The sequence below is a fragment of the Uloborus diversus genome, chromosome 1, assembly GCF_026930045.1.
Source record: "Uloborus diversus isolate 005 chromosome 1, Udiv.v.3.1, whole genome shotgun sequence".
NCBI lineage: Eukaryota > Metazoa > Arthropoda > Arachnida > Araneae > Uloboridae > Uloborus > Uloborus diversus.
In genome coordinates this window covers 131,593,583-131,618,372 of record NC_072731.1, presented here as the reverse complement: position 1 = coordinate 131,618,372, position 24,790 = coordinate 131,593,583, and the positions used below count along the sequence as shown (strand labels likewise).

At 32.8% G+C, this 24,790-nt stretch overlaps 2 protein-coding genes across 2 annotated transcripts in view; one reads left to right on the top strand and one right to left on the bottom strand.

Moving 5' to 3' along the window:
- The window catches only part of LOC129221293 (ras-related GTP-binding protein D-like), a 58,318-nt gene extending 56,974 nt beyond the window's left edge, over window positions 1–1,344 (bottom strand). Inside the window, exon 1 of the mRNA XM_054855755.1 lies at window positions 1,250–1,344. Within this exon, the coding sequence (XP_054711730.1) occupies window positions 1,250–1,252 (3 nt within the window). The 5' untranslated portion in view covers window positions 1,253–1,344. The remainder of the gene's footprint in view (window positions 1–1,249) is intronic.
- A 470-nt stretch (window positions 1,345–1,814) lies between these two features.
- LOC129221283 (piwi-like protein Ago3) lies at window positions 1,815–24,435 on the top strand. The gene is made up of 2 exons (XM_054855744.1): window positions 1,815–2,624; window positions 21,818–24,435. The coding sequence occupies exons 1-2, from the start codon at window positions 1,815–1,817 to the stop codon at window positions 23,735–23,737; spliced, it is 2,730 nt and encodes a 909-aa protein (XP_054711719.1). The 3' UTR covers window positions 23,738–24,435.
- Window positions 24,436–24,790: the final 355 nt, after the last annotated feature.

Below are 24,790 nucleotides of genomic sequence, written 5' to 3'. Positions count from 1 at the left end.
TTTTAAATACATTTTATTCTGTTTTTAATATTTTTTCACAAAATATAATTTTTCTAAAAACATAGTTTTGGACACTTTTGGACAGGACAGTAAAAACCAGGGTTTTTACCGTAGTGTCCAAAACCTTAATTTCAATTTACGCGAGGAGTCTTGGAATGCATCCCTCTTGTAAGTCGGGACTCAACTGTATTTAAAAGACATAAAAGGAAGTAGTATGGCGCTCATACCAGATTTTTTTAGTAATACTTGAAATATAACGAGAAAATACTGCACCACAGCTTTTCCATTGTTATAAGAAGACTCAAATGTCAACGGAAAAGAGATTCGCCAAGTAAGGAAGGCCAAATAATACCGACAAAATCAAGGGGTCCACCAAAACCAAATACAGTAAAATCCCTCTAATGCGGACACTAACGGGACTATTTTTTTTTCTCCGCAAGACAGAGGTTTAATAATGTTATTTGCATTGGAACTGGGAAATTAAAAATTGTCCGCATAAGAGGGGTGTCCCTTAGGAGATGTTTTACTGTATTATTTTTCCAATTTAAACAAAGATTTCTGCACACAACTCTTAAGAAAGTATTCAATGTTGATTTTAAAACAATAGCTCACTATCTAGATTTTGATGTAAGAAAGTTTAAGAATTACTTGTTAGGATAGTTTTCAATCACAATTGCTTATCTGTGGTAATTATATATTTTTCATAGACTAGTTACTTTTAAAGCCTCATAATTTCCATACTTTTTGACATCTGCCAACAAGGTTCCACCTACACCTATTCAGTACTTTCAAAAATAAATACCATGTACCATAAATGCTTATCGGGGAGTTCACAGACTGATATGATAGATTTTAGTCATCTCACTAAAGGGAGCACAGAAGAGCATTACCTTTTGTTACGAAATCTTTTTTTTTCTTCTCCTAATGATTTACTTCCTACTCTTAGCTATTGCTTTACTTCTTTAGAATCCCAAGTGCGAAAACAAATTTAAAGGGTCTAAAGGTTATGCTGCATGCTTCATTATTTCATTGAATAATTTAACAATGTTTTCCCGAAAATGACATCAGAAAACTAGGCAACATAACGTAATTTAAATGTACACAAACATGTAAATAATGAGAACCTGCTCTCTCATTTTCATCATTCGTAAAAAAAAAAAACTGCTGTGAAAAGTCTGACCACTGGCAGATTAGTAATTTGTTTAACAAGTTTAGAAAAAATCATTTAAATTACAAAGAGTTTTCTCACCATTTTAAAATGTTTGAACTTTTCACACACTGTCAGCTGATAAATCGCCCTACTGCGTGAATAATCATGTGATCTCGTCAATCGCTAAAAGTATCGATATTATCAAAATCAAATTTAAAAAAAAAGGAGGAAAAAAAAAGTAATAATAATAATAAAAAATCATGAAGAAATTTCCAAAAAAAGAAACTCTTAAATTCATTTTTTATTTCAATATTACCTTTGGGTAGTTTTCACGCAGTATATTTCTCATTTCGTTAAATTTTTCAAAAAAAAAAAAAAAAAAATCATATGCTTTCAATAAATTCAGGGAAAACTTCGGCTACTTTTTAAAAAATACTTATTTAACTTGCTTTTCACTCTTCTGGATCATATTTCAAGCTTAAAAATATTTCATTAGGAATTTTTTTTCGGAATGTATTTACTTCACTTCAGAGTGTTATACATCTCAACTTTTCAGTTTCCAATGTGCTGGAAATCGTATTGTGCATAGTTTCTATTGACGCTATGAATATCATATATTTTACATCAATGCAATTTCAATATTTGTGATAGAATATAAGTGAAAATGGCAGATAAACCTCTCGAAGGTTTTGGCCGTGGAGGTAGAGGTGCATTATTATTGGCAGCGTTGAAAAATCAACCTCGACGTCCTGGTGAAACATCTCCAACTACTGAAGCAAGCTCGACTACAGAAACGCCTGCGGAACCAAAACCGCTTGGTCGAGGGGCTTTTCTGCAGTCTCTAATCTCACAAAGTAGAGGAAAAGTTGTTCCTGCCCAGGAACAACCTAAAGTAGAACCTGAAGTGCCTAAAATTGCTGGACGTGGACGAGGCTTAGGGCTGAGTAGTATTTTAGGACGTGGTACACCTAGAGTTCAGGAGCATGAAACATCTACAGCATCTTCAACGTCTGCTGTACCAACAGCTCCTGTTCCACCAACTCCTGCTGCTTCAGATGACGTGCCTGTGTCTGAGATGCAAGAACTTACGATTGGCAAGTATCGTGGAACCTCTGGTACTCCTTTAGGACTGGAAGTCAACTACGTTCGATTGAAGGTGCCTTCAGGCAAAGGGATTCATGAGTATTTTGTTAGTTTTGCGCCAGCTGTTGAGAGCAAACGAATGAAGTTTCGTTGTTTACATGACCCTCGTGTAAAAGAAATCATAGGACAAATCAAAACATTTGATGGCAGTAAACTTTATCTACCATTGAAACTGTCGTCAGCAGTTGTCTCTGTAACAGTTAACTTGCCCACTGATAATTCTGCCGTCAATGTGACAATTAAGTACATCAAAAAGTGTCAACCAGCAGATTGTTTACATTTATATAACATCTTGTTTAAAAAAGTAATGACAATACTCAAAATGACCCAGGTAAGTAGTTTAAATTTGCTTCAAGCTTTTTTTTTTTTGTTAATGCTACTGAAATAAGTTTTCTAAATATGGGTCATTCCCCTTCAAATCAACACAATTTTCTACAAATTTTACTTCTCCCTCAGATTTTGATGAAATTTGTTAGAGTTTATATAGACTAGAAAAATGTAGATTTTTTTTTTTTTTTTGAACAATACAAAACGGTTTGGAATATACAGTGCTGTAAAAGTACCAAAAATAGGTCAAAACATGTGAATGACCTGATTTTTAAAAAATGAATCACCCGATTCCTTTTTTCTAGGTCAGATTCAACTGACCTAGAATCTTTTCTAAATAAGATACAGAGCTGAAACAAGTGCCATTTGACAGCCTTTTTAATGACTTTTCCTATGATATGTAACCAGGGTTGGTTAAAAAAAACGGTTTTTTGAAAAAGTCAAAATAACCGGGCTTTTTTTGGTTTAAACCAGGTTTTTGAAATTCAAAAATCATTATCAACAGAAAAAGAGAAAAAATACCACAAAAATATTCATTTTGAAATTTTGTTTTACAATTTCTCCCCCATCCCTCACACAAATTTATTTGATTTTTTACAAAATTAATTGATTAAAAAAATATTTTACAGACCCTTGTTCAGTAGTCAGCTCATATTTGCAAATATCAGGTGCCCACCAAAACAGGAAAGGCGCGGGGTCATCAGATTGCATTGTTGAAACTTTTAGGTGGAGGGAGAGGGGAGGTAATTTGAAAAAGATTTTGGTCTCAGTTCGGGGTTAGGGTCTTGTTCTTGAGAGGGAAGTGTTTCATGGAATTTAGGGAGGTGCACCATCGTCTCGAGAGAAACCTCCTGTCATGTTTCAAGTTTATTTTTAAAAAAAATAGTTTACTTAATTTTTTTATTGAAACTATGGACAAAATTTTGCAGACAGATTATGAAGCTCTAAAAGCTTGTCGCAGACAGTTACAAAACTTTTTGCCACTGGGGTGTCTGCACTTTTATTTCCGCATGAGTGGATATTTCAGCTATCTCTTTTGCACATTCATAATTTTCCATAACATAATTTCCCAACATAATAATTGTATGAGAAGGTTATCTGATCTGGTGAAAATATTGCTTAAAATTTCCTTTGAATTTTTTATTTTTGTCGCCAGTTTGGCCTTAATTAGTTTTGGTTTATTACGAGGTATTTTTTCTTTGCCAATTCATGAAAGAAATATTAGGAAAGAGTTTACCCCATTTTCGAGCGCCAGTTGAACAAGGTCTGCAATGAGTAAAATCTTAACGTGCCTGTGAACCTCCATTATAAGACCAAACATGGTGACTACGCTAAAAATTAAGATATGTATAAATTTCTGAATTTGTTGCAAAAAAATAATTTAAAAATAAAAATCCTCATAAGACTACACTTTAGTTGAAAAGTTTTAGCGCTTTTGCGTCTAAAGCAATGAGGATAAGGTGAAATTTTCACATAAAATTTTTCATTTCTCAAGAAAATTATTTTAAAAAATATAAATAAAAAAACTATTTGCTGCACATTAAGTTATTTTCATTAGTTTGCAGTTAAATAAAACATCCAATTCAGCTTTGTTTTTGAAAACTTTGCCACTTATCTACTTTGATTTTGTGAATGACCAAATATGGCGACTTTCTAGCTGAAATGCTGAAGCATCCATCACCTTCCCAGTCAAAAAGCGATCTCCAAACGACTTTTACCATGTTAAAAATTTCTTTTTTTCTCTTTTATTTATTTATTTTTTTTCTTTTTGTTCTTTGGTAAAATTATCTGCTGGCCACTGAAGAAACATCTGTAACTTGCATCTCCGTCTCGTCTCGTAAGTTCTGCTACGGGACATAGTGGAATACCTGGTAGCAGAAACTGCGTGAAGTGAGAGGTGCGGCGCAGATTTTTCGGTGGCCTGCAGATAATTTTACCAAAGAACAAAAAGAAAGAATAAATAAATAAATGAAAAAAAAAGAACTTGGTAAAGATCGTTTGGAGATCGCTTTTTGAGCGACGGATGCTTCAACATTTCAGATAGAAACATAGTCGCCATATTTGGTCATTCACAAAATCGAAGTAGGAAAGTGTAAAAGTTTTCAAAAACAAAGATGAATTGGATGTTTTATTCTTCTGCCAAAAAATGAAAGTCACTTAAAATGTGCAGCAAATCGTTTTTTATTTTTTTAAATAATTTTCTTGAGAAATGAAAAATTTTATGCGAAAATTGCACCTTATCTTCATTGCTTCAGACGCAAAAGCGCTAAAACTTTTCAACAAAAGTTTAGTCTTATGAGGATTTTATTTTTAAAATATTTTTATACAACAATTCAGACATTTATATCTTAATTTTTAGCGCGGTCGCCATGTTTGGTCATTCCCAATATGTTGGTACGCAAGACTCATCCTCATGAAGTTCCTACGTTTTCAAAAACGGAATCGGATGTTCATTGCAGGGCTTTGCAACCGGTGTGCCGCGACAAGGAACCCAGTGTGCCGCGGTACTTTCGTAGTTATATAAAAAGAAAGAGCCTTGACATATTTCATTTAAAAGTTATGACCGAATAACGTTTGTATGGTTCTGTAACTTCTCAATTCACTCTTTCGATCATGTGCAATACGACATACCCAACAAGGGAAGAGGCAGGACTTACTGCCCCACCTCTTTTAAACTTCTTGTGATCCTATTACTTTCGGTTTTTGAAAACGGATTTAAATTTCCACAAAAACAACTAATTATACAGAATTTTTCTAATCTAAATCTTTCGTAAACGGGAGTATCGTTCTCTCCCCCAAGAATTTTAGCCCCATCTTTATCTTTCGTTTTCCTCTTTTCGAGTTCCGATACTAATTTCCTTTTATCGTAGTTTCTCAAAGCTCGATTCTGAGACTTAGTAAAATAGAAATTAAAACCATACGCTGTTTCCTCCATCGTGAACATGGCAGAACTTACCAGATGAGCTGAAGTCATCTTTGGCTGAAGTCATGAAAATCGTAAATTTCATAAAATCGAGGCAGCCTAATTCTCGCCTTTTCTCCATACTTTGTGAAGAAATGGGGGTAGATCAACTTTTTCATGTAAAGATTCGCTGGCTTTCAAGTGGTGAGGTACTATCAAGAAGTTTTGAATTGAGGGAAAAGGTACGACAGTTTTTGATTTTAAAAAACGAAATGCAGTACGCCAGTTTGTTGCAAGACAAATATTGGCTTGCAACACTAGCACACATTGCTGACATTTTTGAAAACCTCAACAAATTGATTTGGAAAATTCTAGGACAGGGAGAGAATTAGGGTTACTTGTATGGACAAGCCTAATGGATTCAAATAAAAAATTCAGCTGTGGAGAGAAAAAATAGTTCGTAGCTCATTGGACATGTTCAAACGGACCGTCAACAAGGTATGTGAAGAAAATGGCATGGAAAAAAAGCTGCTGAATGTGGTGGCAGAACATTTAGTCCTACTTCAGGACAAGTTTATGCACTATTTTAAGAATAGTAACATGGTATATATAGTATGACTAGATTCGCGATCCATTCTCTTCATCTGCGGATGCATCAGTTAAAGCTTTTCTTTAAAGGCGCAAGAGGAATTTATGAACCTCAAGAGCGACCGTACTCTTAAACTTAAGTTGAGTGTTGTGCCTTTGGATGAATTTTGGCTGCTGGTTAAAAATGAGTATCCCATTATCTCTTGTCTTGCTATTGATGTGCTGCTATCATTTTCAACTACATGTATTTGCGAACTCAGCCTCCACTTATAAAAAAAAAATTAGTGTCAAATCGAAGTTAGGTGCTTGGTTTTAATTTCTTGCTTGCTTCTTTCTTAAAACATTATTTGATAAATCGTTTAACTGCAGTGTGCACTTTAATGACATGTTTGACAGAAATGCTTTGAAACATATGAAGCATAATTTTCTGTAAATAGCTATTGTTTTGTTGTTCATTATCAACCTCAATACATTCGAAATATCTCTGCTTTCGAAATAAATCTAAATACACTATGTTTGTTATAGTCGTTTTATTCGTATGAAAAAGGTCCCCCCCCCCCCCCCCCCCCGTCTTTTTACCAGTGAATGACAAAAACTTCTATATTACCATTGCAAAATTAAGTTCAGTGTGCCGCAAAGTAAAAAAGGTTGAGAAGCACTGGTTTATTGCAATGCAAACTTGAAAATTATGCAAAATGTGCCATTTTTTCTGATAATTCTTAATTGTCTTTAAATGCAAAATTTTTTTATCTTTAGAATATTACCTTCATTTCTTTAGAGGCCAATGTACTAAAAACTGACTATTTCACCTAAATTGTAGTTTTTAAAAATTTTTGAATTTATTACTAGTTTTATGTCAACTATAAAAATATCTGTTTTTAACCATGAATTTTTCGCGTAGAGGCCATGTTTGGTCATTCGCAAGATGGAAATAAACGATACTATTACTTACGGAAGTTTCCAAAAACGGAATTGGATGTTTACCTCAACGCAAACTATTGAAGATAACATAAAGTGTTCAATAAATCATGTTTTTTTTTCTTTTTATGGAATATTTTTTTGAAAAATGCAAATTATTATCTGTACAGTTGTATTTGATCCTCATTGATTTGAAGGCTTTGCTATAAGCTAAATATTTCATCTAAAATGCAGTTTTCTGCCAACTTCTCATTACTAATTTAAAAAATTTGAAAACCTATTTCAATGCAAATTTTCCATATTAAAATTAATGTCTTGAATAATAGTTTTTCATAGTGTGTCGAGTTCTATTTATTTTTATGAAATTAGTGAAAGCTGCTGACTCCCCCCCCTTAATGCTTTAAATCTCAGCGACAGTGGTGATCACAAAGTTTTTCGGGTCTAGTGGCCACTGCCCAGTTGGAAAATTGTCCAAGTCTTCCAAGAAAGCAAAACTGAAACAAGTGGAGAAACACTTTTTAAGATTCTAAAAATTTAATTTTCTAATTTTACTCGATGTTAAAAAAATAGTGAGGCCTAAGTCACGGAATCTGAAAAATTATGTGATATTTCAGTTTCTTTTCACGTGATGAGGAAAATGGGCAGGGGAGGGAGGGAATCCTACAAGATAAAGATATCCTATCATAGGCCTAAAACTTGGCCTTAATACCTTACACCTAAAACTAAAACATGAAAGAAGTCTTCCAATTAAAATTGCTGAAAACTTGAAGCCCTCTTATGAATGGAATGAAATTAGCTGAATACTGTCAAGAGCAAAAGATTGTATATCCATACAAATATATAATAGGAAAAGTAAAAACATCCCAAAGGTTGATTCTCTGCAATTGGAGTTTATTCCTATTTAAAGGTACATTTCATGAATTTTGCTGGACTTAAGCCTAAACCTTGCATACTAGCAGGCACGGCCGGATTTGGAAGAGTGGAGGCCCCGTGGCAACAAAGGAGTGGATGCCCCTAATCAGGGTTCGAAATGATAATATTTTCGAAAATATCCAATACTTTTATATATATCCGAATATTTTGATATATATGTATATATCCAATTTTCGATCAGCACTTTAATAGCAAATTCATCCTGAAGTTGCTATTTATTTTCTTTATTAACAGCCTAATTATTTAAAACGTAAAATTTGCTGACCCTTGAAAGTTAGGTTATTTTGTAAAATTTTTTTTGTCTAGGCCCTTATGTTGTGGAGGCCCCAAGGCAGTAGCCCCGCCTGTCCTCCCTTAAATCGGGCCCTGCTAGCAGATTAGAGTAGAACTCATATGTGGTTTGCAATGCATCACCCACAAAAATATGAAAATGTTGATCGAGAATTAGATTATCTGATACCAGTAGCTTAAAAACATACTTTCACCCAAATTTATCAAAACTATATGACAAATTAAAAAACACTAAATTTTAATAATGTAAATAAAATCCCCCCCCCCCCCCTTCACAAACACAAAGAAAAACTCCAAACAAGGAAACTCTTGCAATCAGTTACTTGACACTATCCAACATCAAAACTATATAACAAATTAAAAAACACTAAATTTTAATAATGTAAATAAAATCCCCCCCCCCCCTTCACAAACACACAGAAAAACTCCAAACAAGGAAACTCTTGCAATCAGTTACTTGACACTATCCAACTCAAGAATAGATTTCATGCCTTGGATAAATGTCTTCCTCTACTTAAAACATGCTGTATTATGTGATGATAGTGTTTTATAACCCATGATGCTATATTCAATGAAATATTCCAACAAGAACCCATTGTGATCCTATCTCGAAACTTCTACAGCCATTTAAGTAATGTATAAACATTTTTCAAAAATGTTTTGAAGAAAATTGAGGTGGCACATTTTGAGAAAATTTTAATTTAACTAAAATAAATTTTTTGAGACCAATCATATCATAGGAAAGGTCATTAAACAGGCTGTCAAATGGCACTTTTTTCAGCTCTCTATCTTAATTAGAAAAGATTCTAGGTCACTTTGAAAATTGGATCATTCACATGCTTTGACCTATTTTTGGTACTTCTACAGCACCGTATCTTCAAAACCGTTTCGTATTTTTCAAAAAATTAAGTTTTTCCATGTCTATATAAACACTACCTCTGTACCAAATTTCGTCAAATTCTGAGAGGGTGAGGCAAAATCAGTGTGTACTGTGCATCTTTTAGGTTTATAATGACAAAAATAATTTCAAACTTTTAAAACTATCTATTTAACCCACAAATTATTAGTCACATCTACATTTCAATTAGGGTCTATTGTATCAATCATAATCCAATATAAATAAAAACTGAGCGTATGTACATATGTATCTATATAGTCATTTATTGTCAGAGTTTCTTCTCCCAAACGACAGTGAACTGACCATCAAACCAGTTATCGATGGATTTGTAACCTTCCCGTCTTTATATTTGGGCTATTTAACACAATCCTTCGATAATGATTAACGGAGATATTAATTAAAAACTATTAATTATGACACTTGGATTTTTTGACATAAAATCCCTATTTTGCGAAGGCTTTCCTCCATTCAAATTATTATTCAGTGCTTTATCTCAACTTTCTGAAACAATGCTTTTATTCAGTGGCGCCGACTCCATGGGGCCTGAGGGGACCCGAGCCCCCTCAAAAAAATTTTTGTGGGGGCAGAGCCCCCCCAATAATTTTGGAAAATTATTAGGTATTTAATGCTTTCTATTCTCACAAATTTGTCTTAACATATTTTATTTTCCTTGTTTGAAGATAGTTACCTTGTAAAATACATTCAGTAATGAGTTAAAACAAATAATTATTATGTTAAAAAACAGGGTAACTGAAAATGAGTTGTGTGAATAATGATTGTGTTACGGTGCTGCGAGCACTTAGAATTTGTCCCAGTGTGCGAACCTGTGGATAAAGTCTGTCCGATCAACAATACAAATACAAATGTGACGACCAGCAACAGGCTCTGGGCCCAGCTAGGCTGGTCCTAGTCAATTAATTAGTCCCCAAAGAAGATCAGTGGCCCTCTTAAAGCTATCCACTCCCTTGCTCATTACTGCCTCTTCCGGTAAGCTATTCCAAGTGCCCACGACCCTGCTAAAGTAGTAGTTTTTCCTGATTTCCAAGTTAGCCTGAGATTTAAATAGCTTAAAACAATGACCCCTTGTCCTGCTTTCCCCGCAAAAATTTAATCCATTTACATCTTTCATTTTGATAAATTTAAATAACTGAATCATGTCCCCTCTGACTCTCCTTTGCTCCAGGCTATGCATGTTAAGCTTATTAAGTCTGGTATCATAATCTAAATCTGAGAGTCCCCTTACTAATTTAGTTACTCTTCTTTGAACCCTTTCCAATACAAAAATATCTTTCTTCAGATAAGGCGACCAAAACTGAACAGCATACTCCAAATAAGGTCTTACTAAACTCCTATATAAAGGCAGAAGAACTTTCTTAGATTTGTTTGAAATAGATCTATTGATAAACCCAAGCATTTTGTTGGCTTTGTTACTAGCAATACTGCATTGTTGACTAAACTTGAAGTCCTGATTAATAAAGATACCCAGATCCTTAACATTTTCTGCCTGATTTATGACTGAACCCTGTAAACGATATCTCATATGTTTATTTCCATGACCTGAGTGTAGCACTTGACATTTCCCTACATTAACTGCCATACCCCATTTATCTGCCCACTTAGTAATATGATCTAAATCCTCTTGCAGCTGTTTTACTTGTTCTTTATTTTCGACAATCCCCATAACTTTTACATCGTCAGCAAAACAATTCATGCTTCCAGAAATATTTTCATTGATGTCATTCATAAATATAATAAACAAAAGAGGCCCTAACACTGATCCTTGAGGAATCCCACTTAAAACATCACTCCAATCAGAATGAATGGAGCAGAAGCGAGTGAACAACTTGGCTGTTCTTCATAACCACCGAGATATTTTGAAGGAATTGGATATTCGATCAGTCGTTAACGACTTTAAATTCAGTAATCTAGTCGAAATTTGCACCTTTCTAAAAACAGCCCTAATGATGGTATTTAAAGCAATTTTAAAAATATCTGTAAAATAGAGAATTAACTACATACAGAACATTAGATTTAAAATTTCGAAATAATAGTACTATTTAATTACCGTATTACTATAATACTGTATTAGTTATTTTCAAATACTTTTATATTTTTAGGGTATAAGACTCTATAAAAACCAGCTATTTACATAATATATTAACTTTATTAACTACTAGTGGTACCCGCACGGCTTTGCCCGTTGTCGTAAATTAAAAGGTTGTTTTGTTCGCATGTATATTTACAAATAATGAATAATGAACTTCTCGCCAATTTGCTATGTTCATTTGCTCGGCTATGTTACGGTTCTTCGTTATGATAATTTCGTAATTTTCTATTGCACGTTATGATAATTAAAATGTTCTTAAAATTGGAATAGAAAAAGAACAACATCGAATTATTGAAAAATCGCTTCGAGGTGACACGGCCATGTTTTTTTGTGTTAATTTTGTGTCAAATTTCATGAAAATCGGCCCAGCAGTTTAGGCGCTGCGTGTATCACAGAGATCCCAATATCCAGACAGAGAGACTTTGAGCTTTATTAGATAAAGATATTAAACAAATTAACTTTGGGATATTATTTTTATTTAATGAACTCTGAGCGTTATTCAAAACAAGTTTAAATTAGCTATTTCGCTTATTAATCAAAGTGCGACAGCAATACTTTATGCTTTATTTTTTAATGATAGTTTAAAATTTATTTAAATATAATTTCAATATTTTTATAGATCCACTGTTCTGTACTAGTCTAAAAACGAAATTATTATACTATAGATTAAATTAACTTTTTACGAATATACCGTACCTGTTTTTTTCTTTTTTTTTTATATTTTTCAAAGCCAAAACATGTGTCGAGTTAGATAGTCTAGAGTTTTCGGGGTTCTAATGTTGATAATATATGCTTAAAAATCTATGCTCTAAAATGCTTAAAAATCTGTAAAACTTACATTTCTCATCTCCAATTTAGAAATTTTCCCGGGGTTAGACCCGTGGTATGCCCCCCCCTCCCAATATTGTTTGTAGGTCGGAGTCACTGACAGTGCCCTTCCATGCAAGTCAAGTGCCCTAACTTATATCAATGCCTAGCCATGGCTTTGCACGACTTACCCCAAAATAGAACTGTATAAATGTCCCTCACTACAGGCAATTGACATGATCTAATTGGACCAGAAAATTTGTATACCAATTCTTAGATTGACTTTGAAAACGCCATGCTACATATTGTTTGTTTGTATAAATCATATACACCAGAAAATATGTAAATCGGCATTTTCAAGGTTTAAAAATCTGATTTTTTTTGGAAAAAGGGGCGGGGCGGGGGGAGTCCGGGGGATTACATACCTCCTGGAACACCGGTGACGTCCAGCCCCCCCTCCCCCCAATAATTTTTGTAAGTCGGCGCCCCTGCTTTTATTAAAATTTATAGCAGTGAAGAAAATCATTGAGACAAAAGATCTGTTGCCATTTTTTCTTGAATATGAACAAGTAAAATTCTTGCTTTCATTTTGAAAGCTTTTCCTGTAATCGGGGGATTTAAAATGATGGCTTTTTGGTTATTTTTCAGCAATCTGCCGCAAAATTTTACTGATTTTTTTTCTTCTTCCAAGCCTGAGTGCTGAACACGCGTCACTTGATAACTTTTATTTTGGAGGTAGAATGAGCAAAGCCAGGCGACACAGCTAGTTGTGCTTATAATCGTTGTAACAATGGTAATAGTGCAAGGGTTGCAGAATATATCCTTTTATTTTCTCCTTTCAATAGGTTTAGCATGATTTAGTCCAAGAATTGTCAAAAGAACAAACAAGAAACGTATACTAAAAGATTGTACAGTTACTATGTGCTGATATTGTTAAAGACTTATCCATTTGCACACGCAACTCAAATAAATATGCAGCAATTTTGGGTAAAAAAAAACCCACATCTGCAAAAAAAGTGAAAAATTTATGAAATGCTCTGCATGGCCATGATTATAAACAATTAACTCAACCATGGTATATCAGGCAGGGTAACAAATAGATTTAGAAAAGCATTTCAAAAGTCAAGGATACAAAGAGCTTTCTGCATGCCTTGTATTATATAGACTAATTGTCCTTGTACGCTGTACAATTCAAGAAATTTCCAAAGGAAGAATTAATTAGAAATGGGTGCTAATAGACTGCACCATTACTATTTGCTGGGATTCCTTAGCCGTTTTCCATACAAAATCAATCTAAATAAATTAATTACAATAAGTTCCACATTCCAGTAGAAATGTCCCATTTAGATAACATCCTTCTGCCTAAAAACTATGCTCAGAGAAGCTGCGATCAAAAACTATTAACTCAACCATGATATCAGGGTAACAACTACTGAAGATCATGGGCGATCAAGAGAGGTTAGCAGTGAATTGACCCCTGCTGGATTAAAAAAGCTTAAAGTAATTCATTTTGCATGTTTTTTTTTTTTTCAAGAAAACTGTTTTATCTCTGACATCTTTAAAAAAATAAATACCAGCTAGTTTTTTAAACATAAAATAAAAAGTCTTGGGTTCTACTTACCATTAAGAAAACACATACATGTTTGGTTTTTAGATGTTGCAGTCCCCTCCTAATAATGTGGTTATTAGGGAGACATAATGCTAGATAAGACTTAAGTATTTTTGAATTTAATAATTTAAACATCTTAACTAAGATTTAAAAAAGATTTAAGTTGACTATCACCATGCTTGTTTCCTTTCTTGGATCATACATGTATCTTTTTTTTTTAAAATTATTTAATATTTTATTTAAATAAAAAAAAACCTTGCTTTATATTCGCAATTCAGATAGTGTTTTTGCATTTTGTGAAAGATGTGACCGTAGCAGAAACTGGAAAATGTTGAAGTCACAGGCCTGTCAGAGGGTTAGAATAGAAAGAACTTACTGTATATAATCATGTATGCGTCAATTTCAAAAAAGAATGGGAGAAGAAAAATGAAACCAAATTAACATGGAGCGCAGATTTTTAGAGGAAGATTGGTTAAAAGCTGAATAAGAGTTAGACACGAGCATATTATTAAATGCATTAAAAATACTTTTACAAGCAAATAAATTATAAAATTAATCAGGGCTCGTACGCCCTTGAAAAACCTGGAAAAGTGCTTGTAAAAAAATTTCATTTTCAAGTGCTAGAAAAAGTTTGAAAGGTTTCTGTAGTGCTTGAATTCTTTTAAAAATAATTGGATTGTGCGAAAAATTCTTTTAAGAGTATTTAATCAGTGCAGTTTTCTGAACATTCGCTTGATATGCAGTATCACGAAAAATTGCTTTCCCGTTTGAGATTTCAATCTTTTTGCATCTTGTAAATATTTTGATGTTTTTGACAACCCAAAGGTATTTTTTTGTGTACTACCTCAGATAAGCTTATTTTATGTGTAATGTTCATCTTTACTAATAATAAAGCAGAAAGTCTCTGTCCGAAGGATGTCTGGATGTCTGTAGGATGTCTGTGACGCGCATAGCGCCTAAACCGTTCGGCCGATTTTCATGAAATTTGGCACAAAGTTAGTTTGTAGCATGGGGGTGTGCACCTCGAAGCGATTTTTCGAAAATTCGATGTGGTTATTTTTTTATTCCAATTTTAAGAAAAAAACTATCATAAATTACGAAATTATCATAACGTGGAACCGTAACATGGGCACAAGCCAATTGGCGAGATACGAAATTATCATAACGTGGAACTGTAACCTCGGTACAAGCCAATTGGCGAGAAAATTCACCATACATTATTTGTAAATATACAGGCAAACCAAAAGACCTTTAATTTTTCTATTACGGGCGAAGCCGTGCGGGTGCCACTAGTAAATAATAAAGACATATTTTTTTGGGGCGGTGGGGGGATCATGACAGCATCACAAGAAAATTTCTTGTGGTTTGAAATTTCAGTCTTTTTGCATCTTTTAAATATTTTAATATTTTTACTAATCAGATGTTATTTTCACATATATGCTACCTTAGATTAGCATATTTTATGTTTAATTTAGTTGAAAAAATTCATTTTATGAGAAACATGCCATATTTGTACTTGGTTCCCGAAAATTTGGATCCCTTGTTTGAACTTAAATCGTTTTGCATCTTGTAAATATTTTTATATTTTTCGCATTTAGAAGTTATTTTGACATATGCTACATCAGATTAACTTGTTTTATTTTTTATTTACATAACTGAAAAATTAATAAATTTTTGTTTTATTTAATTAAAAACTTTTTTAGTTCTACAATTTTATTTTCAATTTTTAGCTTAATTTTGGTTATTTTTTTATTTTGGGAAAATATTAAATTTAAACTAAGTTATAAAATTTTAAAATATGAGTTTATGTTCATCATTTCACTGTCATGATGCCTCTTAAGGGTTTTTTTTTTTGTTTTCCTGTAAAAGTTCAAGGCACTCGTGGCTCTGCAATCATGGAGTTTTTTTTTTATTTAAGCTTGTTGATTTTTGAAATATATAACATGAAAATTATAAAACTAAGCCTCATGTAACCTGCCCTTCTTTATGGCCGAGCTTTTCAGACACTTCTAGACAAATTTTCAATACAGTAGATCTTTTGTGAAAGTGTCTCTTGTAAAAAAAAAAGTTTTTCCTTTTTAATTTCTTCTATATCTAATATATAGAAGAAAGTATTGGATTCGTGCAAATTTTCGAATTTCGAATTTTGACAGATTCGAACGTTTTGAGGTGTGCTGAGTCCATTTCGACTATTTTTGGAAAATATCTGTGTGTGTGTATGTGTGTGTGTCACGTCTGTGTGTGACCAGTTTTTTGTGGTCGCTCTACAGCAAAAACTACCGCATGAAATCGAACGAAATTTGGTACACATATGTACCGCTATGTGAACTTGTGCCCATTGGTTTTTGGCGCAAATCCCTCCAAGGGGGGTGGAGCAATGGGACGTTTTTTGAGTTACGCGTGCCTGCTATTCCTCAGGAAGTAACTGGCGGAATCAAACAAAATTTGGTCCATATGTTGCCATTAACAGGAACAGGTGCTGAGTCAATTTTGGTGTCAATAACTCAAACGGGGGTTGAGCTATAGAACGTTTTTTGTCGTCAATTGTGACTGCTGTATCTCAAGAAATAACGAACGGAATGAAAGAAAAATTTATCGGCAAGTAGCCCTTAGTGGGTATAAGAGCTGATTTTATTTTGGTGTCAACAGCTAAAAAGGGGGTAGCGCAATCACCCGTTCTTTTTTTCCATTGTGAGTGCTCTATCTCAAGAAGTAATGCTACGTTCTAGTTGAAATTTGGAATATATGTGAATCCATAAGTAAACAGGCTTTGGTTCAATTTTGACGCCAATCGCTCCAAGAGGTGTTGATTTTTTTTTTGCGAATAAAAATAGCTTTATTAATGCAACAATAAGAAAGATAAATTGTAATAGATTGTCGTCTGCGTATTTCTCGTGATTTTAATTGTATGGAAATGATCGGAAATATTATCTCAATGATTTAAAATTTTTAACTCTTGCCATCTTATGTTTGTTAATAAATAAAATATTTGTAATTAATTTAAACAAGGCTTTTAAAATAACTTTCATTTTTCTCTCTTTGCTTTGCTTTTGCAATAATTCAGACATTGGGATGGTCGTCAAGTTTTTTCATGTGAAATTTTGTTTTTGTTGGGAATATTGCTTCCTCATCAAGCATGGGGAGGGATCAGAAAAAAAAAAGAAAAATATAGAAGAAAGTTTCGTGATGGCCACAACATACTAGTTATATTGCTGTCTATGTGCCTATCATTTATGTTTGCGTCAAATGAAATTTGCATGTCACATTTATAATACAAATTTAGGGCAGTACCTTGAAAATTATCTTTTTAGTCTTGAAAAGTGTTAGAATTTTCTTCCCCTGGAGGGTATGAACTCTGTAATAGTTCAGTTGCATCAAAGCAATAGTTTAGTTTTGAACACATGGATGGTTGTTAATTTTTACCTTGTAGGTATGCTATTATTCTTTTAGATTAGTTCACTTGTGAAAGAGGAGAGAGATCAACATTCACCAGTTTATGTCTTTATTAACTTTAGCACAGTATGACATTCCATCACAATCACATTCAAATCTAAACTTCTAAGATCAACAACTTAGCATTGCCAGATGCAGAAACAGACAATTGAAAATAAAAGTTTGATTGATTGTGTGTGTGATTGGCTTTTTTCTCTCCACAACTTCAAAACTTACAGCAACCCCATGCATGGTAGGCTTTCCCTCACCTTTGTTTTTATCTTCAACATGTATGTATACTCAGGGTCTAGTACAGGCTAATTTTACTGTCATTTTTTGGTACCTTCACTAAAATCATTTTTTTAAATTGGTACTTTCGCAAAAGTCTAAGTAATAAAATCATCAGCTTCACAAAACTAATTTTGAATCTCGGCACAGTCACAAAAGCAATATTGAAAAATCAATTTCCCAAAAATCTGCATTTTAAAATTTTTCTGTTTAAACAATATTTACTCATTAAATAAATACTAAGCTCTTAACAGTGGCTGAAGTAACAAATTCACTTTATCTACCAGTTTATTAGTAGATGATGTTTGCACTTTTCAAAGTAAATTTGAAGTTCCTCTAATTTTCTATTACAGAAATTAGAATGTGCCTTTAAAAAATCATAAGAAAAATACTTATTAAAATATAATACAATTTTGACAAAAATAGAATGTAATGCAATACTTTCACAAAAATAGGTAGTAAAGAAAAAATTCCTGGATTGGCCATTGATTCTGTAAATTCATATTTCATCTTTGGTTAATTCCATGAATATGTGGACATAGTTGCTAATTTTTAAATTTCATCAAAACTTTTAGTTTTGGATCATAATGTGTAGGAAATAAAACAAATTTTTTGAAATTAATAAAATTCACTGCTATTATTATATCTTAATATTTTTTATGAAGTATTTTTTAGAGTGAATTCTCTGACCGAAACTACAAGCTTTATTTTCACAACTTTGATTTTCCTTTAAATTAAAAATTTGAAATGGATCCCTTTCAAAAGTTTTATTAGTCAAGAAAAATGATTCATGAGCAGTTGAAAAACATCAAAGTTATTGATAAAAAAAGTTTTTGAATTTTTTAAAGGTTTTAGAATAATCTCTCTGAAACCTGTAATGTCTGTCACAAAAAACATAATTTTTTTAAGTTTTAACAATTATATGTTTATATCTTATACTTTTATTTATATTTCCTCTTATTCTGTGTTATAAGAAACATGTCCATGTAGTTAATTTTAAAAAACCTAAAAGATTGAATTATATAGAGAGTTTTTAAATTTGTAGTGTCTGTCACAAATGTAATGTCTGTCACAATAGTTTATTTAAATATGCAAGCATCAAATTGTAACAATTTCTAAGTTGATTTTGGCAGCAAAAAGGGTTTGTCCTGGAATGTATTGTTCAGGTCAGAAAAACATTCAAGCAATGAAAGCAGATTGGGATAATTTGTGGAGAATAGATGATGAAGAAATCAAGGGAATTCCAACTACCAGGAAAGCACAGTTGCCGTTCTTGCTCTGAAGGGAAAATATTTTATAGTTCAATATCAGACAGCAAAAAGGGAATAATTTTTAATTTTAAAACTGGAGAATGCGTGGAAAGCTCTTTAATACCATTACCTCCAAGTAATGTTATTAAATAATTTCCTGAAGAATTTCAATGCGGTCAGTGGGTCACTGCAACATATGACAATGATAAGTTTAATGGTATAATAATTAAAACAGAGGAAGAACAGTACCAAATAAAGTGTCTTGTGCCAGCCAAAATAAAAGGACTATTTAAATTTGAGTCAGAAGACCATGCTGTTTCGTATAATAAAACACAAATAGTAGCGACCACAGTTGCTCCAACTTTGGTCAACTCTCGTGGGTTTTACAAACTTTAATAACGTAGTTTAACAATTTTTCATCTTCCAAATCATTTAAGTATTCAATTTGTAACATTTAATGTCATAAGAAATAAATATTTTTCATTTACTGATAGAAATTTAAATAAAAATTTTGCACGTGTAATGTCTGTCACAAAATCTTGTAATGTCTGTCACACAGTTGAAATATTTAAAAAAAAAACCCTTTTTTGAAATTTTTACTTTTTTCACTTAAATATTGTAGAAAGCATTCTTTGTTTACTAACAACTTTTTTTTGAACCCATAACATAAATCAATTCAGAGCAATTGGTTAACAACGAGGCATCAGCTCATTTCCATGTCCATTTTTTGTAATGTCTGTCACGGTGTTTTATTACTTTATAACTCAAACATTTAATTCAACAAAATATTTTTTTTTATTTGTATGTAATAAGGGCATAAAAATGTCTTAGTGCACCAAAATTTATAAACATATTTTAATATTTGGTACCTGAAACTAAGAAAAATAGTTGTCTGATGTAATGTCTGTCACATATGGAATTAACCCTTTGCAAACTATGTTTTTACAACTACTGTTTTCCGTAAACCCTTTGCTGTTTCTCTTACCCCCCACAAGTTATCCGTTCACCCTCCTAAACAAAAATTGGCTGCTTTTAGATCTTTTATTTACCGTGCTTTAGCCATTTGTTCAAATTCCAATTTACTTTCATCAGAACTGAATTACCTACGAGGTATTGTGGTTGATCGGGGATTCACATCAGATATTATTGATACCATTTATAAGAAGCTATGTAGCTCAACTAACAAAAATCAAACACTTGCTCCTGTGAACTATTCGAGTTCCGTTGTCTTACCCTTTTTTCCTAAAATCAGTCTACAAATTGCCAAAATCTTAAAGTTTCATTTTTCCGTCACTTTTTCTCCTGTTAATAAATTAAAATTTTCACAGCTTAAACACCCTGTTCGGAACCTTGACAAATGGGGCATTTATAGTGTTTCCTGCCAGTGCAAATTGGCCTACATTGGGCAGACTCGACGATCCCTCAAATTCCGGATAAAAGAACACGAAAATTACGTCAAAAAACAGGATCTCAAACGCTCCTCTATTGCTCAACATTGTTGGTCTTCTGGTCATAATTTTATTTTTTCTTTTGCCAAAGTTATTCACGAGTGTTCGTCCATTCTTGATTTAGATTTTTGGGAGTCATATTACATATGGAAAAATGCTAATTTAATCGTCAATGATTTGTCTAGCACTCCCCCTTTTCCTAATGTTTGGAAGTCTGTTATTTGATTTATTTTTTGTCCGTGACGTTTTCGCCTGAGTGCAACTGTCCTCTGTAGTTCTGACGTAACCTTGACGTCATCGTTTCCGGTACTGCTCTCATATCTTTTCTCATATCTTTTACAACTCGTCTCTCATTCCAATGTTCGCCTCGACTGTGTTTTAGTCGGGTTGAACCTGTCTTCGTTTTTAATTGCACTGATGATGGCACTTGTATTTTAGAGTGCCGAAACAGCTGTTTGCTGGTTTTTTAACCTTTTTTCATTCTGAATTTGTACTTTATATACGTTGTCATATTTTATTCACTATGCAGCCCCAAAGCAGAATAATTGACGATGTTCTGCAACATAAAATCATTTGACCAAAATTGTCCTGCGAGTACCAAGCATTGTATACGCAAGCAACCATCGTGATCTTTTCCACAAATCAGGAGTCCTAAATCAAAATTGTTTCATACAGGATTTTTTTCCCCCAATGTTAAAAACTTTACTGTTGCTATGCATTTCTGTAGAATAAACCGATTAAGAATCTCCAAAAATAGTTTCTATGCTTATTAAATGCATAAAAAGAGCAAAAATACGAAATTTTAAAATCCAAACCTAGGTGTCAAACCTCGTTTTATTTTGGTTAATTTACGTGGCATGAATGGAGCAATTAAAATCATTTTAATAAATAAATACATTACTAAAATAATAAAATGAGTTGAGTTAGGGTAACATATAATAAAACACTTTCTAAATAATTGAAATATTTTCAGGATTCAAAGGGATTGAATTCTTAAACGAGACACATTCGGCAATGGACGTGTTTCAATGTCGGCATGTTTCCAAAACATACGTTTATGGAGAAAATTGCCGTGGATGGAGATAGATTGGGAAAAATAAGGAAAAGAAAAACCAAAAACGCGATAAAAATCAATCTTATCTGATATTTTCTAAAGAATATTATATTTCATATTCTAAAGAATATATTTCATATTCTAAAGAATAAGAAATGTCCGCAGAAAATGCAGATTTTTTACATCTTCCAACTCAAGGTAGAATTTTGTACACATTCTGCAGATTTCTTTAAGTTCAAAGTAAATCTCAAGTTTCTGCAAATATTTCATCAAATTCAAAATTTTTCGCGAGTTTTCCGACAAATTATCGTATTTTACAAGAATTTTAGATTTTCTTCTACTTTAAAGAAATCTACAGAACTTCTGCAAAATTCTACCTTGAGTTGAAAGATATTTGTAGAAAATGTGCAGTTTCTGCAGAAATTTCACAGAAATCTGTAGAATTTCTGCAGAAAATGAGTCCGAGCTTTCCTCTCGCATTTGAACAGAATTTGTTCTGCAGCTCAGGCATCTGTTCTGCGACGTACGTTGCAAATTTAGTAGTATTCTGCTTTGGGGCTATGCAGTACAAAGTTTTCGACTACTTTTTATGTAAACTATAGTTTATTGATTAATTTTGAAATGAACTGTATGTCAAACAATTTTATAAGTTATTGTTTATTATCCAATTAGGTTGGCAGAAACTATTTTGACCCAAAAGGTGGAATCCCTGTGCCACAACACAGATTAGAAATTTGGCCTGGTTATGTGACTGCTGTTCAAGAATACGAAGGTGGTATCATGTTGAATTGTGATGCATCTTTTAGAGTTCTCAGGACGGTCACAGCTTATGATGTTATGAATGAACTTAGCAGACAAACAAGTAATATGAGAGAAGTTGTTTTGAAAAACCTTGTTGGATGTGTAGTTCTTACTCGTTATAATAACAAAACATATAGAGTTGATGATGTAGAATGGTCCATGAATCCTGCCTCAAAGTTTGCAACACATGATGGTTCTGAGATAAGTTTCTTTGATTATTACAAAAAATCTTATGATATACAAATAAAAGATATGAAACAACCTTTGTTAATAAATAAAGCAAAAAAGAAGGATTTACAAGCTGGTGCTGATCAGAGTGATAAAATAATTTGTCTTGTACCTGAGCTGTGCTTCATGACAGGGCTCACTGATGCAATGCGAAGTGATTTCAAAGTAATGAAAGATGTTGCCGTTTACACACGCATCACACCTGAACGTCGACAGTTGGCTTTGCAGAATTTCATATCAAATGTCAATAAAAATCCTGAGGCAAAGAATTGTTTTTCTGCATGGAATCTAGAACTAGATGCAAGCCCTCTCTCATTAGAGTCTAGACTTTTGAAATCAGAAATACTTAATTTTGGTCGAGGTGCGAAAATAACAGTGAGTGCAGAAGCAGATTGGGGTCGACAAGTTACTAATAACTGTGTTTTAGTGCCAGTAAACTTAGATAATTGGGTTATTGTGTTTACTAAAAGAGATACACCAAGAGTTATGGAATTTACTAAAATGTTGAAAAATTGTGCTCCAGCAATGGGTATTCAAGTGAGGGATCCCATAAAAATTGAAATATTGAATGACCGTACTGAAACATATTGTTCTGCGTTAAAAGAGGCTGTCAATCCTACTATACAAATTGTTGTAATTATTTTTCCCACACCAAGAGATGATCGTTACAGTGCAATCAAAAAATTATGCTGCATTGAAATGCCTGTGCCATCTCAGGTAATTAATTCAAAGACTATTTCTGATGCTCGGAAATTGAGGAGTGTTGTTCAAAAAATTGCTCTCCAGATAAATTGTAAGTTAGGTGGAGAATTATGGTCTGTTAATATTCCTTTAGATAACTTTATGGTTTGTGGTTTAGATACATACCATGACATGTCTAGAGGGCGTCGATCAGTCCTTGCTTTTGTGGCGAGTATAAATCAAGCTAGAACACGTTGGTTCAGCATGACAACAATGCAACAACCAGGACAAGAAATGGGTGATTCTCTGAAAATGTTATTCATTGCTTCCATTCGAAAATATTTTGAAGTGAATCATAGATTGCCTGACAAAATAGTTCTTTTCAGAGATGGTGTCTCTGATGGTCAGATGGAATTTGTCTCAAAATATGAAGTAGAACAACTTGTATCATGCTTTAAACATTTCAGTAATGACTATTCGCCATCTTTGTCTGTTGTCGTCGTACAGAAAAGAATCAATACAAGAATGTATGCTGTTACATCTGATCAAAGAGGGAAATCATTGTCAAACCCTCCTCCAGGATCCATTTTGGACCACACTGTCACACGTAAAAAGTGGTATGATTTTTTCCTTGTCTCTCAACATGTGAGACAAGGAACTGTATCACCAACGCATTATGTTGTCATTTACGATACTAGTGTCATGAAGCCAGAGCACATGCAAAAACTTGCTTATAAAATGACTCATTTATATTACAATTGGCCTGGCACTGTACGTGTCCCTGCTCCATGCCAATATGCTCACAAACTAGCATACTTGGTTGGGCAGAATTTGCACAAAGAGACGCACAAAGATTTAGCTGACAGGCTATTTTACTTGTAAGCACTTTTTTGCTGCAAGTTTTGAAATGTCATTTTTTTAAACATTTTAAAGTGAAAGACGGATAGTATTCCTAAACTTATGTTCATATGTAACATTTCATTTCAGTTCATTTTGTTTTTATTTTTGGGACCATCACAATTTCTCTTAAAAATATTCCTTATTGGAAAATAAATTAAATTATTAAATGTTAAACAATAGTTTTCAAATCTCTTTATATGTTTTAAATTCTGATTGAAATCACTTCAGAGAGGGGAGTGATAATGTTTTAAACTCATCTCCATCCATTAGTTTGACACTTAAAATTAAATTGACGTATTTTTTTCGTTGATTTACTATGGATAATAGTTGAATGCAATTATTTGTATCTTAAGACTGATATAAAAACAATTTTCTCTTCATATGCTTATCCATTATGCTAGAATTTATGCATGTTTTATTTATTTATTTTTTTGAGTGGAGAAAAAGTTATTGTCAAAACTGGAATCACATTCTAATTGTTTGGGAGAATTGTGAAATGTGGTGTTGAATGGGCAAGGGAAGAACTGTTATATTGCTTTCATTTTTTTGATATGTTTATGAAGTTGAAATGTATGACTCAAGCTTTGTTAACTGATTTTAATAATACTGAGCAAGTAGTTCTTTCAATCTGTAATAGCTAATTCTGTTTTAAGAAGTGTAATAAATGGCAGTTGACTTTGTTTGGGCACATATTTTTTACTTGTTTTGATAAAGACGGCATGCAATTTTTTTTCAATCATGGAAATAGGTTAATTCTAAATTGTTCTGAACACCGATTTCTGACAATTCTACTATAGTCTTTCTTTTTTTTCAGTTCAATTAGTGTATTTTTTTTTTCAAGCTCAAAATCTAAACAACTATTTGCCTATTTTTGTACAATTTCAAAGGTTTTTATGCTTATTTGCTATCTCTTTTTAAATTGAGCAGAATTAGACCTAAAATGTTGTTTGTATTATAACTTTATCATGCAGAAGTAAGACTCCTCAATTCTTTAGAGGATTTTTGCTTTTTAAATTTTGTAAAAATAAGAGTCGA